Source organism: Amblyomma americanum, chromosome 3, assembly GCF_052857255.1.
Source record: "Amblyomma americanum isolate KBUSLIRL-KWMA chromosome 3, ASM5285725v1, whole genome shotgun sequence".
NCBI classification, from domain to species: domain Eukaryota; kingdom Metazoa; phylum Arthropoda; class Arachnida; order Ixodida; family Ixodidae; genus Amblyomma; species Amblyomma americanum.
This window is the reverse complement of record NC_135499.1, coordinates 173066232-173088309: the sequence shown is the minus strand read 5'-3', so window position 1 is coordinate 173088309 and position 22078 is coordinate 173066232. Positions and strand designations below refer to the sequence as shown.

The following is a 22078-nucleotide window of genomic DNA, read 5'->3' as shown; positions in this document are numbered from 1 at the left end:
GATACTGTTGCATACCTCAGCATACAACCGTCAGCGGCGCGGCGCTGAGTGAGATACATCGAGGGGTGAAAAAGGGTGGAGGAAGGGGAGGAGGGCGCTCTGTGCTCGGAGATGCATAGGTAGCCCGAAGCAGGGCTCGGCACAGCGATCGCACAGGAGGCTATCTGGGTGCGCGGGCAATGCTGCAAAGGCTAAGTGCGCCGGTGCACCCTCGCCCTTGGGATGGAACCGGAGCGGAGGAGGAGGATAAAACTTTATTGTCCGCATAGAGATTTAAGAGGAGGGGGAGGGACAAACACTTCTCGCGTGACTCGCCCAAAGGCAAATTTCGCACGTACACACTCTTCGTCAGAAGTTACGGGCCAACGGGTTTGCTTATGTAAGCCAAGTGAAAGAGTTCTCGCAGCATCCGCGTAGGTCCTAACCCAAGGAGGGGTGAGGGGGAAAGTTATACTTTAACATTCAAGAGATCTGGAATGTATACGAGCCACAGGGCAGGGCTCGAAGCAAACCCCTTCGGTTCTAAACTTTTGACAAAGGCTGTATATAAAGGACAAGTGCTGCAGATGGGGCAGGCGCAGGTCAGGCACATACCTGCAGCTCATTGCATTTTTATTAAAGACTAAGGTCTCAGAGACCAGACAGGCCGGCAAGCCGTAAGGAGGAGTCATCCTTCTGAGCTCTGCAGGAAGGTGTGTGTGAGCTGGCTCAGAGGGCCCTAGTTGCGCATGTGATGCGGATGTTCCACCTTAATACTTGTATATTCAGCGTCACGAGGGGAGATGGGAAACAAAATCTGAGGGTACACTTGCGCTCCGCCTCAAGGATACGACGCGATAGCGTTAATGTGTTAGTGCCCATATATGCGGAATTGGTCATTCTGTACTTTGCATTCATAGATTCCAGGGAGTCCCCACACCATTCCATGTGGAATGGTGCAGCAGTTAAGGGATGCGCCACTGCATTGCGATGTCACGTGCTGCCACTGCGGTAGGGTTCGTCCGATCCAGGTTGCGCTTTCCAAGCAACCTCTCGCGACCAATCATTAAATCTGCCACCTGCCACGGTGGTTAGTTTGCTCACAATCCGGTAGGCAGGTTGTGATGACGTCAAAAGGTCACGCGACCCAAGTGGCCCACATACAGGTTGCTTATCAGGGGATTTTTCGCTCACAACACCAACCACGTCGACGAAGCCGCCGGATTTCCTGTACAACTAGAGCCTTAACGCTGCCGCGTTAAAAAATTAGAGAGGAATATTATTTTTTTTAAGTTCTTCTCTCTTCTCTACTTCAACGGGAACAAGACGCAGACAATGTTAACACGGGGACTATAATCCCGTTTCCAAGATTCGGTCCAGTGCAAACAAGCGATCCGGTTTGCTCGTCAACCTACCGCTTCTCAAGGACACGAAGAAATATCAGCACCCTCACCATTTCTTCGCCAGCCACAGCTCACTTTGTTCCTGAAAATTTCCTGATCTCAATCCCCGCTTTATTTCTCTGCAACCTCGGCCGCGCTTTCGTTCCCTTGGATTCCGTTATGTTACCCTCGCAGCTCACCAGTTGTCTCCCGCAAGCGTCCGTTTCCTTCTCTCAACATCCGTCAGGGTGTCATGTGGTAGCATCAAATTTACGGGACGTTTATAGGCAATACGAAACGCTGCAGACTCGTTACAATTTCCAACATGACATCTCGCCAAAAATAAGCGGAGCGCGGGCGCTGCAGGCATCATGAAGCGCTGCTAAAGCGAACGACCCCAGAAAAGCGAGCCACCTGTTTTACCAGCCGCAGCGCCACCGGCGGCAGCCAACAGCGCTTCGATCGCAGCAAGAGCAAACACTCGACGGCTGCTGCAGACCGTCGTCGCGTCGCAGATAGGCAACGCCCGGCCGTTTTTGGCGCAAGTTCATTAAACCTTCGTCTAAGGTCATCTTACCCGGCCCGGGCGGGAACCGTCTCGGCGCGCGAGTCTCGGGGTGCGTTTTTCAAGCCGTCCCGTTATCTCGGAAGAAGAAGAAGAACGCAGACGGCGGCGGCGCGCGCGGCGGCAGCCGCGACCCACTCGACGCGCCGGCGGACCCCCCATCGACTGTCTGGCCGACGGCGGGGGACGCGTGCACACCGGCGGAACGCGTGGGAAACGCCGAATGCAGTCGCGACGAGCGCTGCGTCCACCATGCGTGCCCGTCTGCTGGGGCCCGAGACGCGCCGAGAGAGATTCAGAGGCAGCGACGACATATATAGCAACTCAAGAGCGAAGCGGCAAATATCCCACAAAGGAGGCGCTCTAGCCGATTGCGTCGACCGATTGACGTCAAGTCGTGGTTAATCTGAGATTAACCCCTTGTCAGGCAAGCGTAACAGGCTGACGTGAGATTAACCACGCCGTCATACAGCAATCGGTCGACGCCAGTGGTTGGAGGGCCTCCTTTGAACATTTTCCGTTTCGTTCCTTTACGTGTGTTTTGTGTATATTACCTCGATGGCAGATGCCGGGGCTAGCAAAAATGTTATCCTTCCTTTTTATTATCATTTTAATAAACCACTACTACAATTACTATTACTACTACTACTACTACTTTACGTGAACCTTCCTCAGTACAGAGTCCCTTCATTCATCCAGTGAAGGAAACGGCCAAAATGGAGCGGTTTTTCGAAAAAGCAAGGCGCAGTGTCCGAGAGGCGTTCGCCCTGGTCCAGCCTCAGTTTCATCCAATGCTTCGCGCAAGCCCCTTTTTTGCTTGCCAAAAGGGAGAAAATATGGGTCAAGGAGAAGGCGCTGATACAGAGTTTCGCCGTTAGGCGTCGCCAGTGATGTCGTTGTTGGGAGGTGGTTAGTTTAATGAGAAATGAAAGCAAATAGTAATAAAGGAGGTAACTTCAGAGCACGATTTCGATATCAGACGTGAATGCTGGGCACAATTAGCTTATGGAAAAGTTATCGCTAGATGCGCGGCTTCGGTGAAAAGAGGCAAGACTTGAACGCACACTGACCTCCTCATTTTCCTGTTACTCCCTAGCCCCCCTCCCCACAGTGAAGGGCAGCGAACCGGTTTCATCTTCCGCTTTCCTTTTCCTCCTGCTCCTCACATCGACTGCAGTGCGCCACAGATTGAAAAGAACGGACAGACTTCAAATTGAAGCAAAAAAATGTGGGCGGCTGCTTATTAATTAAGCGCATGCTGCAGTCGATCAGCAGCAGCCATATTTACGGATAAGCTATACAAAAGAGTCAAGAATCGCGAACTTTGGCTCGTACACGCATTCTCACGCTAGCACACGATATATACGTATGCGAGTGCTCTACACGAGCGCCGCATATCGCGAACCGGCATTACCGTATTTACTCGTGCATAGGACGAACTGTTTTTTTTTTTTAATCGCACTTTCCAAATTCGGGGGTCGACGAATACGCGAACCGCGGCCAGGGTGAGGCGCATACCCGGCTTCAAACGGTGGGAATGAAGGCAGAAAAAACACGCTAAGGCTGTGAAAAGTCCACGCTTTCTGGCTGCCTTTCAGCCTTCATAAACTACGGCACTTGCTACCGTTACCGTGGGAACATTTCATGCGGCCTTTCTTTGTCAAGTGAGCTATCTCCGCGGAGGGTTATCAGGTGAGGCCAATACGAAGAAAAATATGGGGCTCCACTACACTGGCCACGCGCTTTAGAGGCCTTGTCTTAAAAACGAAACTTCTCTCAGGCGCTCGCCCCGCCGCGGTGGCTCAGTGGTTAGGGCGCTCGACTACTGAACCGGAGTTCCCGGGTTCGAACCCGACCGCGGCGGCTGCGTTTTTATGGAGGAAAAACGCTAAGGCGCCCGTGTGCTGTGCGATGTCAGTGCACGTTAAAGATCCCCAGGTGGTCGAAATTATTCCGGAGCCCTCCACTACGGACCTATTTGTTCCTCTCTTCTTTCACTCCCTCCTTTATCCCTTCCCTTACGGCGCGGTTCAGGTGTCCAACGATATATGAGACAGATACTGCGCCATTTCCTTTCCACCAAAAACCAATTATTATTATTCTCAGGCGCTCGGCCGTGCATCATGCCTTCCGAGTGTGGGCGGCCTTCCAGCGGACATGCCAGTAATAAAATCACTGTAATGCAATTGCAGTCATTTTATTACTTTGCTCCTATAATTTGTAATGTAGTGAACTACTTTTCCGGTCTAGTAATTGCGTAATGTAGCGAATGAATTTTCGGCAGTAATAAAGTAATTAATCACCGTGAAATTACTTTTCTTTAGAAAGGCACTGCTGCTCTTTGTGCCGGCAAAGATTTTATCTTTCGTTTTCCGGGTAGAGGGCACCTCGAAAGAAGGAGCAACGGGCGAAAAGCCTGGGCCACCAAACTGTCGCGATGCGCAAGTGCGGGCGAGTGGCGACGTGCGCGCAGCCTTCGCAGCCTCGGAACGGGGAACCGATCCTCTCAGGTCCAAAGGGGTCGGTGAAGGGAATAATCGGTGAAGGGGGTGAATCGGTCAACCCCGTTGGCTGTAGGGGCCCCTTTGAGGGGCATTTGCCGCTTCCTTTTTGAGTTGTATTCGACTAGAAAATAAGCTGAAGCTTCTCGCGCAGAGTGCCGTGCGAGGACAGCGACAGAGGGAGCGGCGCCAGCGACACAAGCGAAGGGGGCGGATCTTGAACGTGCCGGCTCGGACCAGACTTGTACACAGTCTATAGGAACGCCATGCATGCAGATAGAGTGTGTACGATGCGACTGCGCTAAGCAGCCGCCGTCACCGAGTGGGATTTGCGAGCAACGATGGCTCTGGCCGAATCTTTTAACTTTTAGACAGAAATTTGTCTTCCTGTTTCCGAAATTTGGGGTCGACACTGCGTATCGACCAATATTCGAGTAAATACGATACATACGATGACCTGTGAAAAGAATTCATTATTCTGGATTCGGTGCTTTCACTGAGGCCAGAACCATAAGTTGTCAGCCTGCAGATGACTGTAGATTGCCGCGTTGGAATAAACGGGGTACAGTGGTTGCCTTTCAAGAGACCCTTTACGAACGAGGTTGGTGCGTTATCCCTGTAGGCACCATCACTTTGCGGCACTTGACACAAGGGCATTGCACCTCGGGGTGGACTCCCACGCGTGGATGCCTGCGAGTTAGCGCGACTCAGTTCTTCACAGTGAGCGATGTCAGCATGCAGCGTGCACGGGTATGCCCACACTGGCTGACGAAAGACGACGGCGCCGCACGGGAGGCCAACAACAGCGGAGCCGGCTTGGCAGCGTCCTTGTGCACGCTGGCATTCCGCGCCTGCCCGGAAGAATGCTTGCGCTGAATTAGAGCCACGGGCCCGGTGTCCACCAGCCCGCGCGGGTTGCGTCGTTATTTAGAGAGGGGCACGTGAAAGCAGCAGCTGAAGAAAGGCAGCGTCGCGGCGCGCCGGCGGCATGGAGCTTCGCGACAGCAGCGTCAGCGTCCTCTCGGCGCGCCGTCGCGGGATCGGGTGTCGCCAAAGTCGCCCGGAGGTCAGCGCGTGCCGTCGGCCGCGTTCACACTGCTCGCTATAGGGTTGCTCCAAGAGCGAAAGAGGGGGGGGGGGTGGCTCGGACGATCACAGTGTGCCCGCTGGACGAAAGGGAAACCAGGGAATGGACGTTCGAGGGGCAGCGCAGGGAACAAAGCTCCTGCACCGACCGCGCGAGTCAGGTGCATACTGAACGTCAATGAGTCCGTGTGAGCCAAGTTTCGCTTTGTGCACAACCGCGGGATGGATTACGAAGCAAACCGGCTAAAAAGGCCGACGATTCAAACTGTTGTGTATAGTAGCGTTGTTATTAACACGCAGAGTCAATGAGCCGCTGGGCACGCACTGCGAAATGCATTGGACAGTTCGACAGGCTAGCCCTTATTGCCATTCGCAGCCGTCGACACGCGACTGATAACAGGTAAGCAAAGCAGATAGGAAGTGAGAGGAGCTGGTTCGTGTTCAGCTACACCTCTGCAGCTGTCGACGAATACCCGAGGACACGGCAAGCCGTACCGGCGTAGAGGCATGCGCTTTTTTCGCGTCTCCCGAAACTAAACGGATCGCTGGCGGAGGACAACAGCGGCGCTCATGCACTGACCAGGGCCTCCCTTCCCAGCGGCGGCTCGGTGATGGCGTGAACCTTGCGGCCCTCGGCGTCGTAGGCGTGAACCACGAGGCCCAGGTTGTCCCTGGGATGCCGGAACCAGTGCGACACCAGCTTCTTGGCGTCCAGCTGCACCCAGAAGCCCCGCCGCAGGTTGCCCTTCTCTTCCTTCGTCCGCACCTGCAGGAGGAAGGCACAGCGTCACACGCGGACCGTGACACCCGAGGAAGCGCCGCATTTGCGAAAAGGAGCCAGCGCAAGCTCAAAGCATGCCAGGAAGAAAGGAAGCTGCAAATTATACTGCAAAAAAAAGTTTGTTCGGGCACTATTTAATGTACCATTTAATTCCCATACTTCAGGAATACTTTTGAAAGCAAATGTAATACGCGTGTTTAATCTTCATAATCCAAGTTTGGGCTTTAAGCGAGAACTAAAAGAAAATTTTAAGTTTCTTCATGAATTATCGGATTTAGAAAAAAAAAAAAAACAGTCATCCGTATACGGCACTCGGTACACGGAACAGTGAAAGGTGGTCACTGACCGGGCAAATTATTCTACACAAAAATATCATACACACTGCTAACGCTTTTAAATTCATTCCTTAAATTATAGACATTGATTTACAAAGCACTTCTGCACGAACACTATGGAAACATTTCATGAGTCCTTACTTACAATATAAATAAAGAGGGTGTTTTTCTTCTCTTTTTATGCTACTTCTGAGAATATTTCGCATCAAAGTGCATTATTCTGTATATTTTGTGTTGTGAACATTTTGTGTTTTGAAGATTTTTGTTTTCTCAACACTTTGCGCTGCCGGCTTTATAAGGGAGGCTGTGGGATAAAGTCAAGTTGCTCTTTCTCGAGCGACATTTACCCCCAGTCTCCCCCATCAATTACTGAATTAAACAAGTTATTGTTATTATTAAATCTCCCTCAAGGAATCCCCTTTCAGCCAATGGCCGATTCTCACGATACTGCTCGTGCGACAATGCAAGGAGTGGCACATGAAAGGGGACAGTCTTTTTCACTCCCATAGCCCGAGATAGTCCCCTCCTTTCATTTTCATGCCGGCCCCTGCATTGTCACGCTGTAGTCGGATACAACTCAAGAACGAAGCGGCACATGCCCCTCAAAGGATACCCTCGAGCAGATGGCATCGACCGATTTTTCACGATGCCGCGATTAATCAGATTAAGCCGTGGTCATTGCACGATTATGCTGAGCTGGGCGAGTTGGAGAGGATGTATCTTGGAAAATTCAGCGCAACAGAGACGAGTACAAAGGAAGAAGTCACAGGGGAGCTCTCGTCTGTGACTTCTTCCTTTGTAATCGCACCTTTGTTGCGCTGAATTTTCCATGGTTATTCCCCTTTCATCTTCCATTCCCTGCGATTTCATGCGAACAGGTCCAAGGGGATCGGTCAAGGAGGCGGGGAGAATCGGTTAACGCCATTGGCTGGAGGGATTCCTTTGAGAGGAATTTGCTGCTTCCTTCTTGAGTTGTATCCGACTATACCTACCCTGCACCTGCTCCCCAACCTTCCCCTCCGCACCCCTAGCCCGGACAACGAACAACCCATTCCCCCCGACATCGGCACAGAGGATTGTCGCCTGATCCTTTCTGCCCAGCCTCTGCTACTCTGCCACCACGAAGTGAAAAAGAACCGGTCAATTCCTTTGGCTGGAGGGCAGCCTTTGATGGGGCAATCGCCGGCTCTTTCTTGACTTGTACCTGACTACAGGAGTGACGATCGCATTTACATTAACACGACGGTGGCGCATTGACGCGCCTCTGTCTACATGTACCGCATCAAGTCTGGCGGAACGGTGGCGCCATGCTCAGTGCACGCGGCGGAGGGGGCCGGCCGCCTCCGCCTTGAGCGCAGTCTTCTTTGCTATAGGCGCGCTCTTGGCGCATTTGGTGTGTTTAAAGGCGTGTTTAAATGATTGCAATGCGCAAGAAAATTGATACGATGCGCTGCTATCGCATTCATGTAAACCAAGCTATATAGTATACGTACTAATCGTGAGCAGATAACCCAGTCTTGCTCTCTGCACAGAGCAAGGGCTGCGCGCACTGTTCGGCGGCAGCCAATGAATCGCAACCCCGATAATTAAGGTAAAGGGAGAAAGGGAAGAACGGGCGGCGCAGCGAACAAAAGCTAGGCGAGGAGGGAGGGGCCCTGCTGTCACCATTCGTCAGGGAAGCGCGCCGGAACCGGTTTACGAGGCACGCCGCGGGAGGGAGACGCAGAGAAGGAATGAAAAAAACGAACGGCGGGTGTCAGGGGGTGGGAGGCCATGGCGACCGGCCTTTTAACGCACCCTCCGCTCGCCCTCCAGGGTGCTGCTGCATGAGCCATCACCGTGAACAGCAAGGGGTGTGACAGCTGAGATATTACACGAGCGGGTTCAGTTCCGTAGAGGTTCAGCTCGCCGCGTGGCGGGAGTCGCTTTATTGTTTAGGTTAGACCATTTTCTTTATGTTTAGTTCTGAAGGCGTAAGGCACGCTATATGCATACGTCTTTTCCATTGCACGTGGGGTCAAACGCCGTAACGGAAGGCGCCGAACAATTTCGACAACCTGGGGTTCTTTAGCGCACACTGACATCGCACAGTGCGCGGGCCTGGGCATTTCGCCTCCATCGAAATTCGAACGCCGCGTCCGGGATCGAGGCCGCGTCTTTCGGGTCAGCAGCCGGGCACCATGACCACTGAGCCACCGCGGCGGCCCCAGCTGATGTGGGCCAGAGAAGTGGTACAGGGTGCATACAGCAGTGAACACGTTCACGGTCGGTCGTCTGAAGGCGTGTTTTACGCTGCTGGACGTTGGCCGATTTAACGGAGTGGGGCGCCCGCACGTGGGAACATCTTGCATGCACTGCCCCACACAGGTGAAGAACATGAGTGTATAGTCCCCCCCCCCCCCCCCCAACCTTCTCAATTGACCTTCCACGACAGCGTCCGCTCGCTACTACACCCCAAGTTCAGCCTTGCCACAGCCCAGTTCTGGCAGCTGCTGCCGCATTGCCTCATATATCCGAACATCACAGTGAGGCGGGGCTGCGCCACCATCAGTAATGCTGAAATTCGCAACATTTTTGATAGTCGCTCGGCATTTTCCACCTACACATTTTTATGGTTTATGGGGGATTTAACGTCCCAAAGCGACTCAGGCTATGAGGGACGCCGTAGTGAAGGGCTCCGGAAATTTCGACCACCTGGGGTTCTTTTACGTGCACTGACATCGCACAGCACACGGGGCTTCAGAATTTCGCCTCCATCGAAATTCGACCGCCGCGGCCGGGATCGAGCCCGCGTCTTTCGGGCCGGCAGCCCATAACCACTCAGCCACCGCGGCGGCTCCTCCTACGCATTTATTTATCTAACTGCTTAGTAGAAATTATCACTCAACTTTCTTCGGAGTACATGCGGCAGAAGTCTCAAGTAGGAAGCATCGCAAAGTACTACAAATGACGCAATTTTTGCAGAGATACAGTTTCATTCGCAACGCCTTTCCCCGCTTCGAAGGAAGCGCGACGCGACACCCCGGAGGACGATGCAAGATTGCGGCCGTTCACGCGCGCTGATAGCGACCGCGGCAGAGTGCACCATGCGAACGGCTAGTGCGGGAACATTGCCAGGCTCGCGGCGTGCTCGAAACACGCGTTCTAGCCGCGCGAAAATTTAGCACTTCGCGCTCTTTGCTTAGCGCGCAGAAAAAAAAAAAGACCATTCGAAGCAAACTGAATGCGGCGGAAACTAGTGGCATATCGGTTTTTCGGAACATCGCTGATCAGAATCCGCGGAGGTCAACGTCGGCCGCGGCGCGCGTCGGGAAATCCGAACTGACGACGGGAACCAAGACACGTTCAGGGCTGCGCGGACCAAGGGGCTCCTGATCCATGTTTGGAACACAAGACCTGAATCCGAATCGTCCACTGAAAAACGAGTTTTCTTTCTTCTTTCACTCCCTCCCTCATCCCTTCCCTTACGGCGCGGTTCAGGTGTCCAACTATATATGAGACAGATACTGCGCCATTTCCTTTCCCCAGAAAACCAATTATTATTATTATTATTATTTCGGAGCCAGAACACCTGCTCCGGATCAGCTCGGTGATTGGAATGCGCCATAACCAATTGGTACAGTTTCTCTTCTATTCAGTCGTTTTAGCTTAGCGTTACCGTTGACCGCCTTCGAGAGCAAGCTCGGCGCGTGTTTCGCGAGCGTGCGCAGTTAGTAAAACTATTGCGTAGGCAGCGCCCGACGGTGGCGATAACAGCATATAACGGTAATGGTGTGCTAAAACATGTACTAAAAGTTCTCGCATGTTTCCACTGTAGGCCTTTACCAGCCCGTTGTGCCAATCGGCGGTGAAATATATATATATATATATATATATATATATATATATATATATATATATATATATATATATATATATATATATATATATATATATATATATATAGTAGGCCTTTAGCAAAAGACAGCCAGCAGCAAGTCGACAGCCTTCGGCAGCAGGCAGGGCGTAAACACTCGGCAGTTCCTTACCAATGGCTCACAGAAGGTGGGACAGCCAGATACACAATACATCGTTGGCACTGCATGTTGAAAGTAAGCGCGCACCTTGACGAGGTGCATGCCGACCGGCGATCGCGGCGCCGCGTCCCTGGCCACCTGGTAGAGGGTGACCCAGACGGCCGCCGTTGAGGACAGCGACTGGTTCGAGCTGACGAACACCCACAGGTGAGCCTTGGACACGTGCAGGTTGAGCGCCGCCTCCGAGAAGCAGAAGTGCACCGCCTGCCACTCCGGAAGCAGGCTCAGCTCAGAGGGCGCTGCAAGAGGGGGGAACGATAAAGGTGTCACCGCCGGCATCGAAACCCTGCCGATGCCCAGCAGAAACGTCACGTGTTTCTTCCTCGGGTTACATGGTAATATCCCAAGTTCTATCTTTTACGCGAAAGCGTCAAGACCTTGTGTTGGCGTGGCACAACAGTAAGTACTATAGTCGGGAATAATACTCAACTTGTTCTCATCAAAGAACCCCCTTCCAGCAAATAGCGTCGCCGGTTCTCATGAGTCTGCTAGCGTGACAAAGCAGGGAGCCGTGTGACAATGGAGGGAGGGGACTATCCTCTTTCATTGGCTGAAAGGGGGTCCTTTGACAGGAAAAAGCCGCTTCGTTCTTGAGTTATATCTGAGTCGATTACAAGAGGCTCCCATAGATGGCGCCATCCACACCAGCGGCGCATCGGAAACCCCTGACCCTCGGGCCCCTCGGGTTACGATCAGACGCAACCGCTTCGCCACGCAGACGCGTTCGTGCGACTTGGTTAAAGCGGGACTTTATATATGTCGCGTCGCCTTGCAGATAACGATTGTGATTTTGAAAGACGAAACAGTGTCCGTGTCTGCGTGGGCAAGAGGAACCGCAGAGCTCAAGTATCCCTCTCAGTTGTTTCATTCGCTGATATAGTTTTCTTCAATAACGCGCAAAAAAAAAAAACGACTGACTGCGCAATCGGTCTGTGCACAACATAAGATATACAGTGTACAGAGCAAAGATCATGTGGCACAAAATAACCAGAGAGACCGCGAAATTCAAGTTAGCCTCACAACGAATTACTACGCAGAATACATATATCGTGAAACCCTGTCCCCCATGCCTCCCCCCGAAAGCCGCAAGCGAATAACAATTTCATCAACCCATGATCATGGATCACAATGCTGTCTCGTTCAAGCAACAGTGCAGGGTACAACATTTACCTAGCCTACAGGTGTTATGACTTTTATCGATTGCTTTTGATCAAGCTTGGAACGAGCGTATGCAAGCGTATACATTGGTTCTTTAACGCTGGGTAATGCGCCGCAGTGAATCCTCACACCTCCGTATAGACGAACGTATAGAAGAAACTGTTTTCACTAAGGTCACACTGAGTTTGTGTTCGTTCTCATAAACAAGTTCTTTCTCTGCAAGCTGTTCACATATCGAGCAGTGGCGCAGTGTGCGTTTTGCAAGCGCGTGTGCCAAGCATGGCGCCCCTTATACATGCATGCACAATGCATATAGAGCGGTCACGGTCTTGCCAGGAGATCGTCTCGGAGGCTGCAGCGCGGCAATTTAATGCCGCTCGGAATTTCGCGCAACAACGCAAGGTAACGCCGGGCCCAGAACGAATAGCCGCGCTCCGTCCTTGGCGCATGCATAGCTGCCGCACCGCGGAGTGGCGCAATTCAAAGTGCCACGCAGCCGGGGAGACGGCAGCAGCACGCGCGAGAGCAATCAACTCGACGTCCCCAGCTCGATTAAGGCGAGATGGACGGCCAGATAGCGCACGCACGCGGCGCGACCCCGCAGCGCCGCCAAACCAGCGGCGCGCTAAATAACGCAACGTGACAAGCAGAGCTCTGGGAGCGGAGCGGTTAGCATGCATGCGGCATCGGTCGCGCTCCGCGGAGCGTTGTTCGCGAGGGCAGCGCGCCTCCTCGCATGCAAACCAGCAGGGGCAAACCTGACGACAGCAGCCCCGGAGATGCGGCGCCGATAACCTCGAACGCCACCGCTTTGGGGACAGCGAACTTGGCCGACGTCGACCGGATCCGGAGCACCGCGCAGATCAACCGAGCGTGCGTGCGCCGCAGAAGGATCAAACGCGTACACATATATGTGGCGAACCTCGAGAGAGAGAGAGACATGAATCTCTGACCTCTGGCGCGCGCGCGCGCGAGCGCGATCACCTGCGGCCTCAAGCGACGGATTCAAGCAGCCTTGACAGCGGCAAAGATATGCCTCCTCCCACCCTCCCTTATTTCGAAGCGCCTCGAGGTTTGTGTATACATACAAACCCCCTCCGCTGCCCCCTGGGGGCTGGAAGAGCGGACAGCTGGTGCGCTCTGCAGGAGCGCGGTTTTATTGGAATTCAGGTAGCGCGCGTATACCTGTGTCGCCATGCTGCCTTCCTTATCTGAGTGAGCAATCGCTCGCGTACATACATACCTATGCGGGCATGTTTCTATAGTTGTCGCCCCTTACATACGTGTTCTCGGTCGACAGGCGAATTAAGTGTATACACTTTCACTATCTATAATCTCTCTCTGCTTCTTTCTTCTTCTTTTCTCTCGATCTGCAGTGCGCATCTTGTAACTCCTGTCACGGAGACGGGCCCGCTCGTTATGTACCCATACCTCCTCCGGGAAAACGGGTTTGCCCAGCTGTTGGAGCGTCTTCGGTGGGAATGAACGTGCAATTAAGAGCGTGTGGCATCCTGTGTTTTTCCTACACATACGGGGGAGAATAAAGCGAGAGGGGAAAACTACGCACTTCTGGGTTGCCGTCTTCCACATTCGTCGAATGACCGTGCATGCATACCTACACGTGACAGCCTTGAAATTATGTGCAAGGGAGCGAGCGCTTGAAGAGAAACGAAACAAGCTCAGCACAGAAACAGCGCGGGTGTCAGGTTCCGACAGGTGTGTGTGCGAACTTTAGGAGACCGGTTTGCTACTCTTCACATTCGCACAGGGATTAAAAGAAAGAGAAATGTGTGCACCGCAATCTGCGGTGCATATAGCCCAACCACCGGACGGCAATTACCGGAGAAGAAAAACTATTAAAAACGTACGTTGCAAACGCTTTCTATAAATGCAGGTATCTTTATAGGGCCTTGAGGAAAACTGAGCAGCATGGGTATACAAAGCAGAAGTGTTCTGAGCCATAAAGACATACACGTGCTTTAGAGAGCGAGCTCGAGTCCAGAGAACCCTATCGAGGCTATCGGGAACCCTATCTATTTTCTACTTCTGATGGGGGGTCGTTGTTGTTGCTGCCTCAAAAGCGATGACACATACTTACGGTGGGGGATTGGCCAGGGTTTGGTGCATATGCAAACAGGACAAAACTCATCCAGGTTTATTTATCTCAAGTGGCTCGTAAGTATAAATAGAGAAATTGTGAAAACAAATAACGAATTTTGAAAGATGTCGAAGAAATCAGAACCCAGAGCGATGTGTTATAGCGTTTTTCTTCATCTTCCGCCATTTTCTTCAGGCCGATGTGAACACAATGAACTATAGTCGGATAGAACTAAAGAACGAAGCCTCTTTTCCGCGACCATGGACCCACTTCCAGCCAATGGCGTCGTCCGATTCTCATGGCCCTTATTGCGTGAAAATGCAGGGAAGGGACTATCACCGACCATGGAGGGAGGGGACTTCCCCCTTTCATTTGACACTCCCTGCATTGTCACGCTAGCCAGCTTATGAGATTCAGCCGACGCCATTGGCTGGAAGGGGGTCCTATGACGTGGAAGAGCCGCTTCGTCCTTAAGTTGTATCTTTCTATAATAACGGAACATTATATTACGCCTAGTATGTGCATCAGAGTGCGTTCTCTACAAAAGCAAATGCGTTAGAGTGACGCTACGTTGATGTTCCTTCACTTTTTTTTCGGGTCGATCTGAACACAATGAACTAATAACAGAACCTTCTATAACGCCTAGTATAGTGCACTATATAGAGTATATTTTAGACAGAATACAAGGCTGCTCAGATAAGTACAACGTGGACCACATTGTTTGCTGTCTACCTGTTTTCCCAGGCCCACCTGGATAACCTCGTATGACATATTCTATTGAGGCTACACCTGACGTGCGAAAAGGGCTCCAAGGTTGTCCCTCTGAACGGGTCTCATTAATAATGAACGCCCTCACCGCGGAGGCCAGTTAAGCACTCTGCGTGCAACGGAAATACGATTTCGAAGACTTACAATACCATCCATCCCTACACATCGCGCTCGGCACAACTGATATCGCCCAACGTCATCCACACGGAACGGTCCGTTTCGTGACGGAACGGTCCGTTTCGTGTCACGATGTCATGTTAACCTTCCGGATCAACCGTAGTTCTGAAGGTCAGGCTTATTTCCGAGGCATCTATGGAGAAGACATCTATAGCTCAATTCCTATTGAATGCGATGAAGCCCAACACTGTCGGTATGACTTCGGGCTACACAGCGACGACAGTGCGCGTGCATATGTCGCTTCTCTTTCACTTCTGCTTGCGGCACACTTCCCCGACCTTTGCCTCCCCAGCACTGCAGTGCAGAAGAGTGTGTCAAGTACGTGAGTAAACATAAGACTTCAAAGCCTCTTCCTCCCCACCCGCATCAGGGCTCAATGGCTTTGTTAACGCGATAGCGTTAAGGTTTCCGTTCTGCAGAAATCCGGCGTCGGCGAAAAATGGGTCAGAGTATACGGTAGCCCCCGTGGGCCACCCTACCCCTAGGTGGCAGTAGGTCGCGCGACCTTGTGACGTAATCACAACCAGCCCACCGTGGCAGTTCAGTTAATGACTGGCAGCGAGAGATTGGTCTCCCCGAGCAACCCGGGCCTCACAAGCTCCACCGGTGGCAGCACCTGCCAGGAGTGGTATGAGAACTCCCAGTCATCTATGAATGTAAAGATAATGACAGATTCCGCGTATATTAGCATTGATCCATTAACGCTATCGCTTCATACCTTTAAGGCGGAGATGGTGTCCCTTACAATTTGTTTTTCAATCTACTCAGTTACGTTTCCATTTTTTTTATTTAACAAATCTCCTCCCAAACCGACTTGAAAGCTCTGGAACCAAATGTCCCGCTCTATACTCTTGGCAAAGCGAGCCGCAGAAAGGGAAAACGCGAGGCAGCAAGTGGAAACAATGTCCCACAAGTAGACCTTGTTCCCTCTACGTCCATGCACATATATGTGTATGGCAGGTCCGCGTGCGCGGACGGCGCTTCATCACCAAGGCGGCTCATTTCATTCGCTCCTTGAAGCTGGCGCAGCGGCTGCATGCGTTGGGCTGCGCGCGAAAGTGAAACCCGATATGCCCCCTCCCTTCCAGCGTCGGGGGCTCGGCCAAGAAGACAGTGCGTCCGGTAGATGCGTGGCACGCCGCGGTTCTTTCTGCCTCCTTTCTTTCTCTCCGCGCGTGCGCTTGCGTATGCAAAATGGAAGGGGCCTCTTTCTGTTGCGCAGCCGGCCGCGGCGCGCGCTGACGCCGCTGAGGCGGGCGCGAAATCGCACGCGGGCGCCAAGGTCGCGGCGCCTCATGCCTCGAGGCACAATGCCACGGGGTCGCACGCCGCAGCGCGGCACCCACTTTGCGACGAGGGCTGGTTGCGTGCGCCCGCTTCACATAGACATTGTCAGCCGGCGCTAATGTGGGGTGTCAACGTTGGAGGAAGCTCTCTTTCCGGTTTCTTTTTATTTCGCTCTTTCACGCGTATTTTCGTCACGTATATAGGCGTCACGCTGCGCAACTAAATAAGACTCTCTCGAGACTGGCGTCACGGCTTGATCTTTGCGCTTCGCACTTTCAGTCATTTAGTCGCCTTTTTTTTTTTTTTCAGACAAAAGCTGCTAGTCGAGCTCTAATATGTCGAATCCGGATATTTCGAATTATTGTATATATTTCGAACGCACAAATTCTCCCCTTCAAAATTGGGTGCAAAAGTATTGGAAAGTCGCGCAGTATAACTCAAATTTCGCCGGTCGCTCGATAGTGGAACCTTGTTATAACGAAGCGGTTTATAACGAAATAATCGATATAACGAAGGAATGGCGATTCCCCTTCGAAACTTGGTCATGACGGGCTATAAAGAAACTACGGCTATAACGAAGTAGTTGCCAGACTCCTATAACTTCGTTATAACGAGGTTCAACTACTGAAAGGCGCGCCGCATCCCTTCAAGTGGCACTTCTCCTGACGCCTCCCTTCGAACACTTTTCGCGGGCGCGGAGACGGGCTCACATGCGCGGCGTTAGGCACCTGATGGAAGCGAGTCGAGGTGAACGTGGATGTTGCTGGAGGATGGCATTCGCTCTCTTTGTACTCGATTTCCACGCCACATCGCTGTCATGCGGTGAAGCCAACATAACTAAAGCCTAGCCGCAATACTCGCGTGCTTCGCTGCCGATGGCGTTGCGGAAGCGCAGTGTACATTAATTTTCACGAGCAATTTTTTATTTATTTATACTGTACTGGCAGCAAAACCGCACATCTTATGATAGGCAGTGCGTATTTCAAAGCACCGCGTCAAAAATCGCAACACTTTGCAACCTGGTATCGAGATATATCGCGTTCGCGTGCCTTAGTAGTGCCGTTTTTTTTTTGCGTGTTTTTGAGATATGAGGCGTGCCGTGGTCGCTCCAGAGATTTTTTACTTCTTTTCTCAAAGAAGAGGGAAGTGTTATGCCAAGGGAAGTTCTACTCTCAATACAGGTCCACAGTGAACGACATAACGCGCTGCTCGTGATAGTATTGTTAATTAAATACCTTCGATATGAACAGTTCGGCATATTATTCTTAATTGTTTTTTTTTGCACGGTAGATGCCCTTACCTCATCTCTAAATGGACAGTAGAATTGGAATTTTATAAAGAATCAGTGCATCGAAACTGGAGCTGAATGCAGTAACCATGTGCAGAAGGCTAGAGTTTTGATTTAAAAAAAAAAATCACCGAATACCGATCACAAACGCCCAACGAAAAGAGACGCAGATTCGTTCAGAGCTACCAAAGAAAGGTGCTGATGACGCTATATCCAGATACAAGTAGAAAAAAAACTGGCTTTTCCCTGTCAAAGGACTCCATTCCATGCAGCCAATGGGTTCGGCCGATTCTCATGAACCTGCTGGTGTGACAATACAGGGAGGGGCAGACGAAAGGGAATAGTCCACTCCCTGCATTGTGGGGGTAGTCGCCTCACCGCTTTATCAGGGCACTCCCTGCATTTTCACGCTCACGTCCATGAGAACCGGCCGACGTCGTTGGCTGGAAGAGAGTCCTTTGACGGGGGAAAGTCTCTTTTTTTCTTATTGACTTGCATCCGACCATAGCGCAGATGAGCAGAGGCAGGTGTACCTATATATCTCTGGATGCGCATGCAATTTCCATTTCAACATCACGCTGCTCCAGCAACACTTTCATGGAACTTGGCTGCTGTGTTACGTCACTGCGGAATTCTCGTCGGAGACCGCGTTCACTGTTTCTCCGTATACGGGAGAGTGGTTAATTCATCGCGGGTGTGCGAAGACAAAATTCACACAAGAAGAGCTGTAACGTTTTTGGAAGAAAGAGGGGCGGAGGTGAGGGGGGGGGGGGGCTAATTGTCTTTATCGCCCACACGCTTGCTGCCCCTCCTTCGAGCTGGCATATGCACTACACTTTCCCGGCAGTGAGTAAGCTTTTGAGGGCGGTTTTCGGTATCTGTTTCGCTTCCGTGGTTGGCTTCCGGCACGAATGAATGCGTGAGCGCATTGCACTATTAGAGGCATGACCTCGAGTCTGGGCCAGGTTCGTCCACTTCTTATATCTGTCGGGGCCTTGCGCTCGTGCAATGTTGACGGCTGGTGGTATTGGGTAGCGACTTAGAGTAGCGTTGCGCTGCGCTGACACAATCTACTCTCTCTGCATGCCAGCCGGCAAATACTACAAGCGATCCCGGACAGCCAGGGGTGCAGTTGGATAAACCGGCATATGCACGCGTTAACGGATCACTGTGCAAAGCGTACGCTGTAGCTCTCTAAAGGACGTGTGTCGCCCGCGCTGTTCATTTTCACGCGCATCTGCCCGCTAGCAATGCGGCGCGGAAAACTTGAGCTTCGGTTTCCTAAAGCCGCCGTGTACGTAATATGAAGTCGCTGCATGCACCGCTCACTGGCCGGGTAGATGAAGCGCGGCCAAGTCGACCCGCTTCTTTTTTTCTTCTTCTTACTCCCTCCTCGCCCGACGCGGAGAAAGGAATGCGTCGATAAACTTGCGCGGCCCAACGTTGGGGGTTGTGGGCACACGTGCCCGCACTCGACGCCTTGGAGTGTTTGGCCGGCATATCGGCGCCGCGGCTGTTGCCAGGAGGACAGGGCCGCCGAACTGGTTCCGTCGGCGTCGCTTTCGACCGGGTGCCACTGCACGGTAGCACCGAGTGGCCACTGCACTGCCGCCCGTCAGCTGGCTGCGGCCACGGATGCAGCCGCCGCCCGAACGAAGACCCCGCTTTCGGAGGAGAGCTCGGCATTCCCTCATGGGAGAAGAAAAAGCGGTGGCGCGTCTAGCGTTGCACGCAGTGTCCGAATCACGTAGGGAACCGCGTAGATTGCGGAGAATTTGTAGCCGCACTCGCAATAACGGCATTCGCTATGGACAGATTTAGTCCGGCTCCCCCTCCCTATCCCCCTCCCTCGGCGAAAAAGGTTTTACCGAAAAACCACGCTGGCCTCACCTCCCTCGCCCTGGTGGCTCAGTGGTTCAGGCGCTCGGTAACTGAGGCGGAGTACCCCGGTTCGAACCCGGTTGATGGAGGCGAAGATGTCGGTGGATGTTGAAGATCCGTAGATTCACTGGATAAATGGCAAAGCTTCCAGTGACTCAAAAGATCCTCAGGCGCTCGAAATCATTCCGGAGTCTTCCGCAACGACCCCTCTTTCTACCTTGCTTCTTTCATTCCCTCCTAATTTACCCGTTCCATTACGGCGCGGCTGAGGTGTCTACCACGATGTGAAACAGTTACTACGTCATTTCCTCTCGTCAGAAAACAACTAATTCTTCAATAGAGCCGGAGTACCCGGTGTCGAACCCGGTCGCAGGTGGTGGTGGTGGTGAAAACTTTAGTGCTCAGAAAGATGGTTTGGGAGTCAGAAGACCTTATTACATAGTCGGTATCCATAGTCCGGGACACCGCAAGACGAGGCCCCGTCTCGTGCCCAGTGTGGAGCATTTGAGGAGGGCAGAATCCCATGCGTCTCGGGTAGGGGAAGGGGGAAGGTGAGCATTCTCAGGACATGGCCACACCATGTAAAATATATCGCAGATCTCTAAACAGTGCGGGCAACGCCCATCTATGTTGGGATCAAAGTGTTTCACTACGGCAGGACAGAGAAGAGTTCCGCAAGGGGGGGGGGGGGGGGGGGCTGTGCGATGTCCATGCAAGTTAAAGGTCCCCAGGTGGTCGAAATTATTCCGGAGACCGCCACTACGGCACCTCTTTCTACATTTCTTCTTTCACGTACTCTGTCGTCCCTTTCCTTACGGCTCGTGGTTGAGGTGTCCACCCAGACGGGAGCGGGAGACAATTACTGCGCGTTTGCCTTCCCTCAAAACCAATTTTAATTTTAGTCGTATATTAAGCGTCCAGGGCATCCACAGTTGAGATATACAGTGCGTAGTTGATCGTCCGGTTGGGGCGACACCATGATTCAGACACGCCAAGATGCATAAGGACAGGGGTAGGGAAATCGGCACCCTGAAGGTTGGCATACAGGGAGGGGCAGTTTCAGCCAGCCGCGTATTGGTACACTGTAAATCGCTGCAGTAAAAGCCTCCAGCTTATGCAATATGACTTCCCCGTCACTCGCCTAAATCGTATAGATACAGATGGTCCGCGTAACTGTAGCAGCATCTGCCCTCCAAAAGGGTGCGAAAACTTGCGCGCGGCATACCACTGTCACATCGAGTGACCCAAACATCGCGCGAGAATAGGGCGCTGTTGTACGCAAAGCGCTAAGAGTAAACGGTAAGCGCCACTTTCAGTGGTATTGTTAGCGATCATCCTTGTCCTTCTTGAGGTTTGAAACACTGTGTGAAAAACTCCACAAAAAAAAAGAGGGATAGTATTAGTGAAAGTTTTCAAAGCTTCACAGCCATTCCTTCCAATGGGCCCGCAAAATAATGGCGAACTGTATGGCGCTCGCGAGGTGTGAGACTGTACCTCAGTTCGGAACTCTGGCGCGCTCACTACGCATGGTATAGACACCGGTGATTCCAATAAGCGTAGTGATAATGATTAAACGTTCACTGCAATGTTAATTATTCAACAACGTGTTCTTCAACCGAAGTGCTCAATACAATGGCGCTTTTCTCGAGTGGCTGGTGTGCCCACATGGGACGCAGTGCAAAGGCAGCTGGGCGACAACAGGCATATAGAGCTACTGCAGTAACAGGGCATCAGTGAGGTCTTCCCCCTTCTTCGAGGAACAAACCCGGCAAGCAGCAGAAAAAGAGAGACCGAGCGTTGATAGCGAAAAGGATCGACTTCGTTACACCTCGCCCCTCCGGCTCCTCGGGCCAGGGAGACGGAAGTTACAACCGTTGCGTATCGCCGCCCTCGCCCCGCCAGATTCCCAGCAGCAAAGCAGCATGTCGCCGCCGCGCACGCGAGTGGGCAAATCGAGTGCGCGCACTCGGCTGCCCGTATCGGCAGCGCCCTCGACCTTGACGCCGCCGATGGAGAGCGAGATGCTGCGCGCGCGTTCACGTGACGTCACAGCGGCCCATCAGCTGGTGGCGCGGCGCTCTCTTTCGGCCGCCGCGCGCCGGCATGCCAGGCGGATGCCCCCATCTCTCCGCGCGCGCGCAGCGCAGATCCGCGCCAGCATCCGCCTCCACCATCCCGCGCCGCCGAGCGGCCCCCTTTCGCGCGCCGAGCGCCCCCTCTTCCCATCGCCCCTAGCCGCAAAAGGACGCCGTGCGCTCGCTATCGGCCAACATAAAGGGAAAAAGGCGCAGTCGGGGGCGCAGCAGTTCGTCACGCGTACGCCGCTCCCGCTACACACGACAGCAAGAGACGCAGAATGTGGCGCCGGACTTTCCTCGGCGTCTATCGCACGGTGTTGGCAGTAAGAATGCGAGATGTAGGCCCATTCGCTCCGCGCACACGTCCGGGTGCGGACCTGCGTGGCAGATTTCTCTGGCGCCATGTGGTGGGTAAAGACCAAAACAGGGAAGACTCGTTGACGGGCAGCTACGATGCACGCGTGTCCAGGATGCGTATGTCCGCCTGATCGCAAGGGCGAATCTTCGCTGCTCTCTTTGTTACGTTCAGCGCGTAATGCGGTGTATAAATAGAACGCGCCCAGCAGCAGCGCCAGACCCATGCGGAGTGCTCGTATAGATATAGACGCTGACTGCCCAGATTCCTCGGCCAGGGCAGC

The 22078-nt window shown here is 52.7% G+C and overlaps 1 protein-coding gene across 1 annotated transcript in view; it reads right to left on the bottom strand.

The window, feature by feature from the left end:
* Window positions 1-22078, bottom strand: part of myo (growth/differentiation factor myoglianin) — a 68300-nt gene that overhangs the window by 9501 nt on the left and 36721 nt on the right. The window contains exons 2-3 of the mRNA XM_077658815.1: window positions 10733-10944; window positions 6094-6279 (exon numbers count right to left, since the gene is read on the bottom strand). Of these exons, the coding sequence (XP_077514941.1) occupies window positions 6094-6279; window positions 10733-10944 (398 nt within the window). The remainder of the gene's footprint in view (window positions 1-6093; window positions 6280-10732; window positions 10945-22078) is intronic.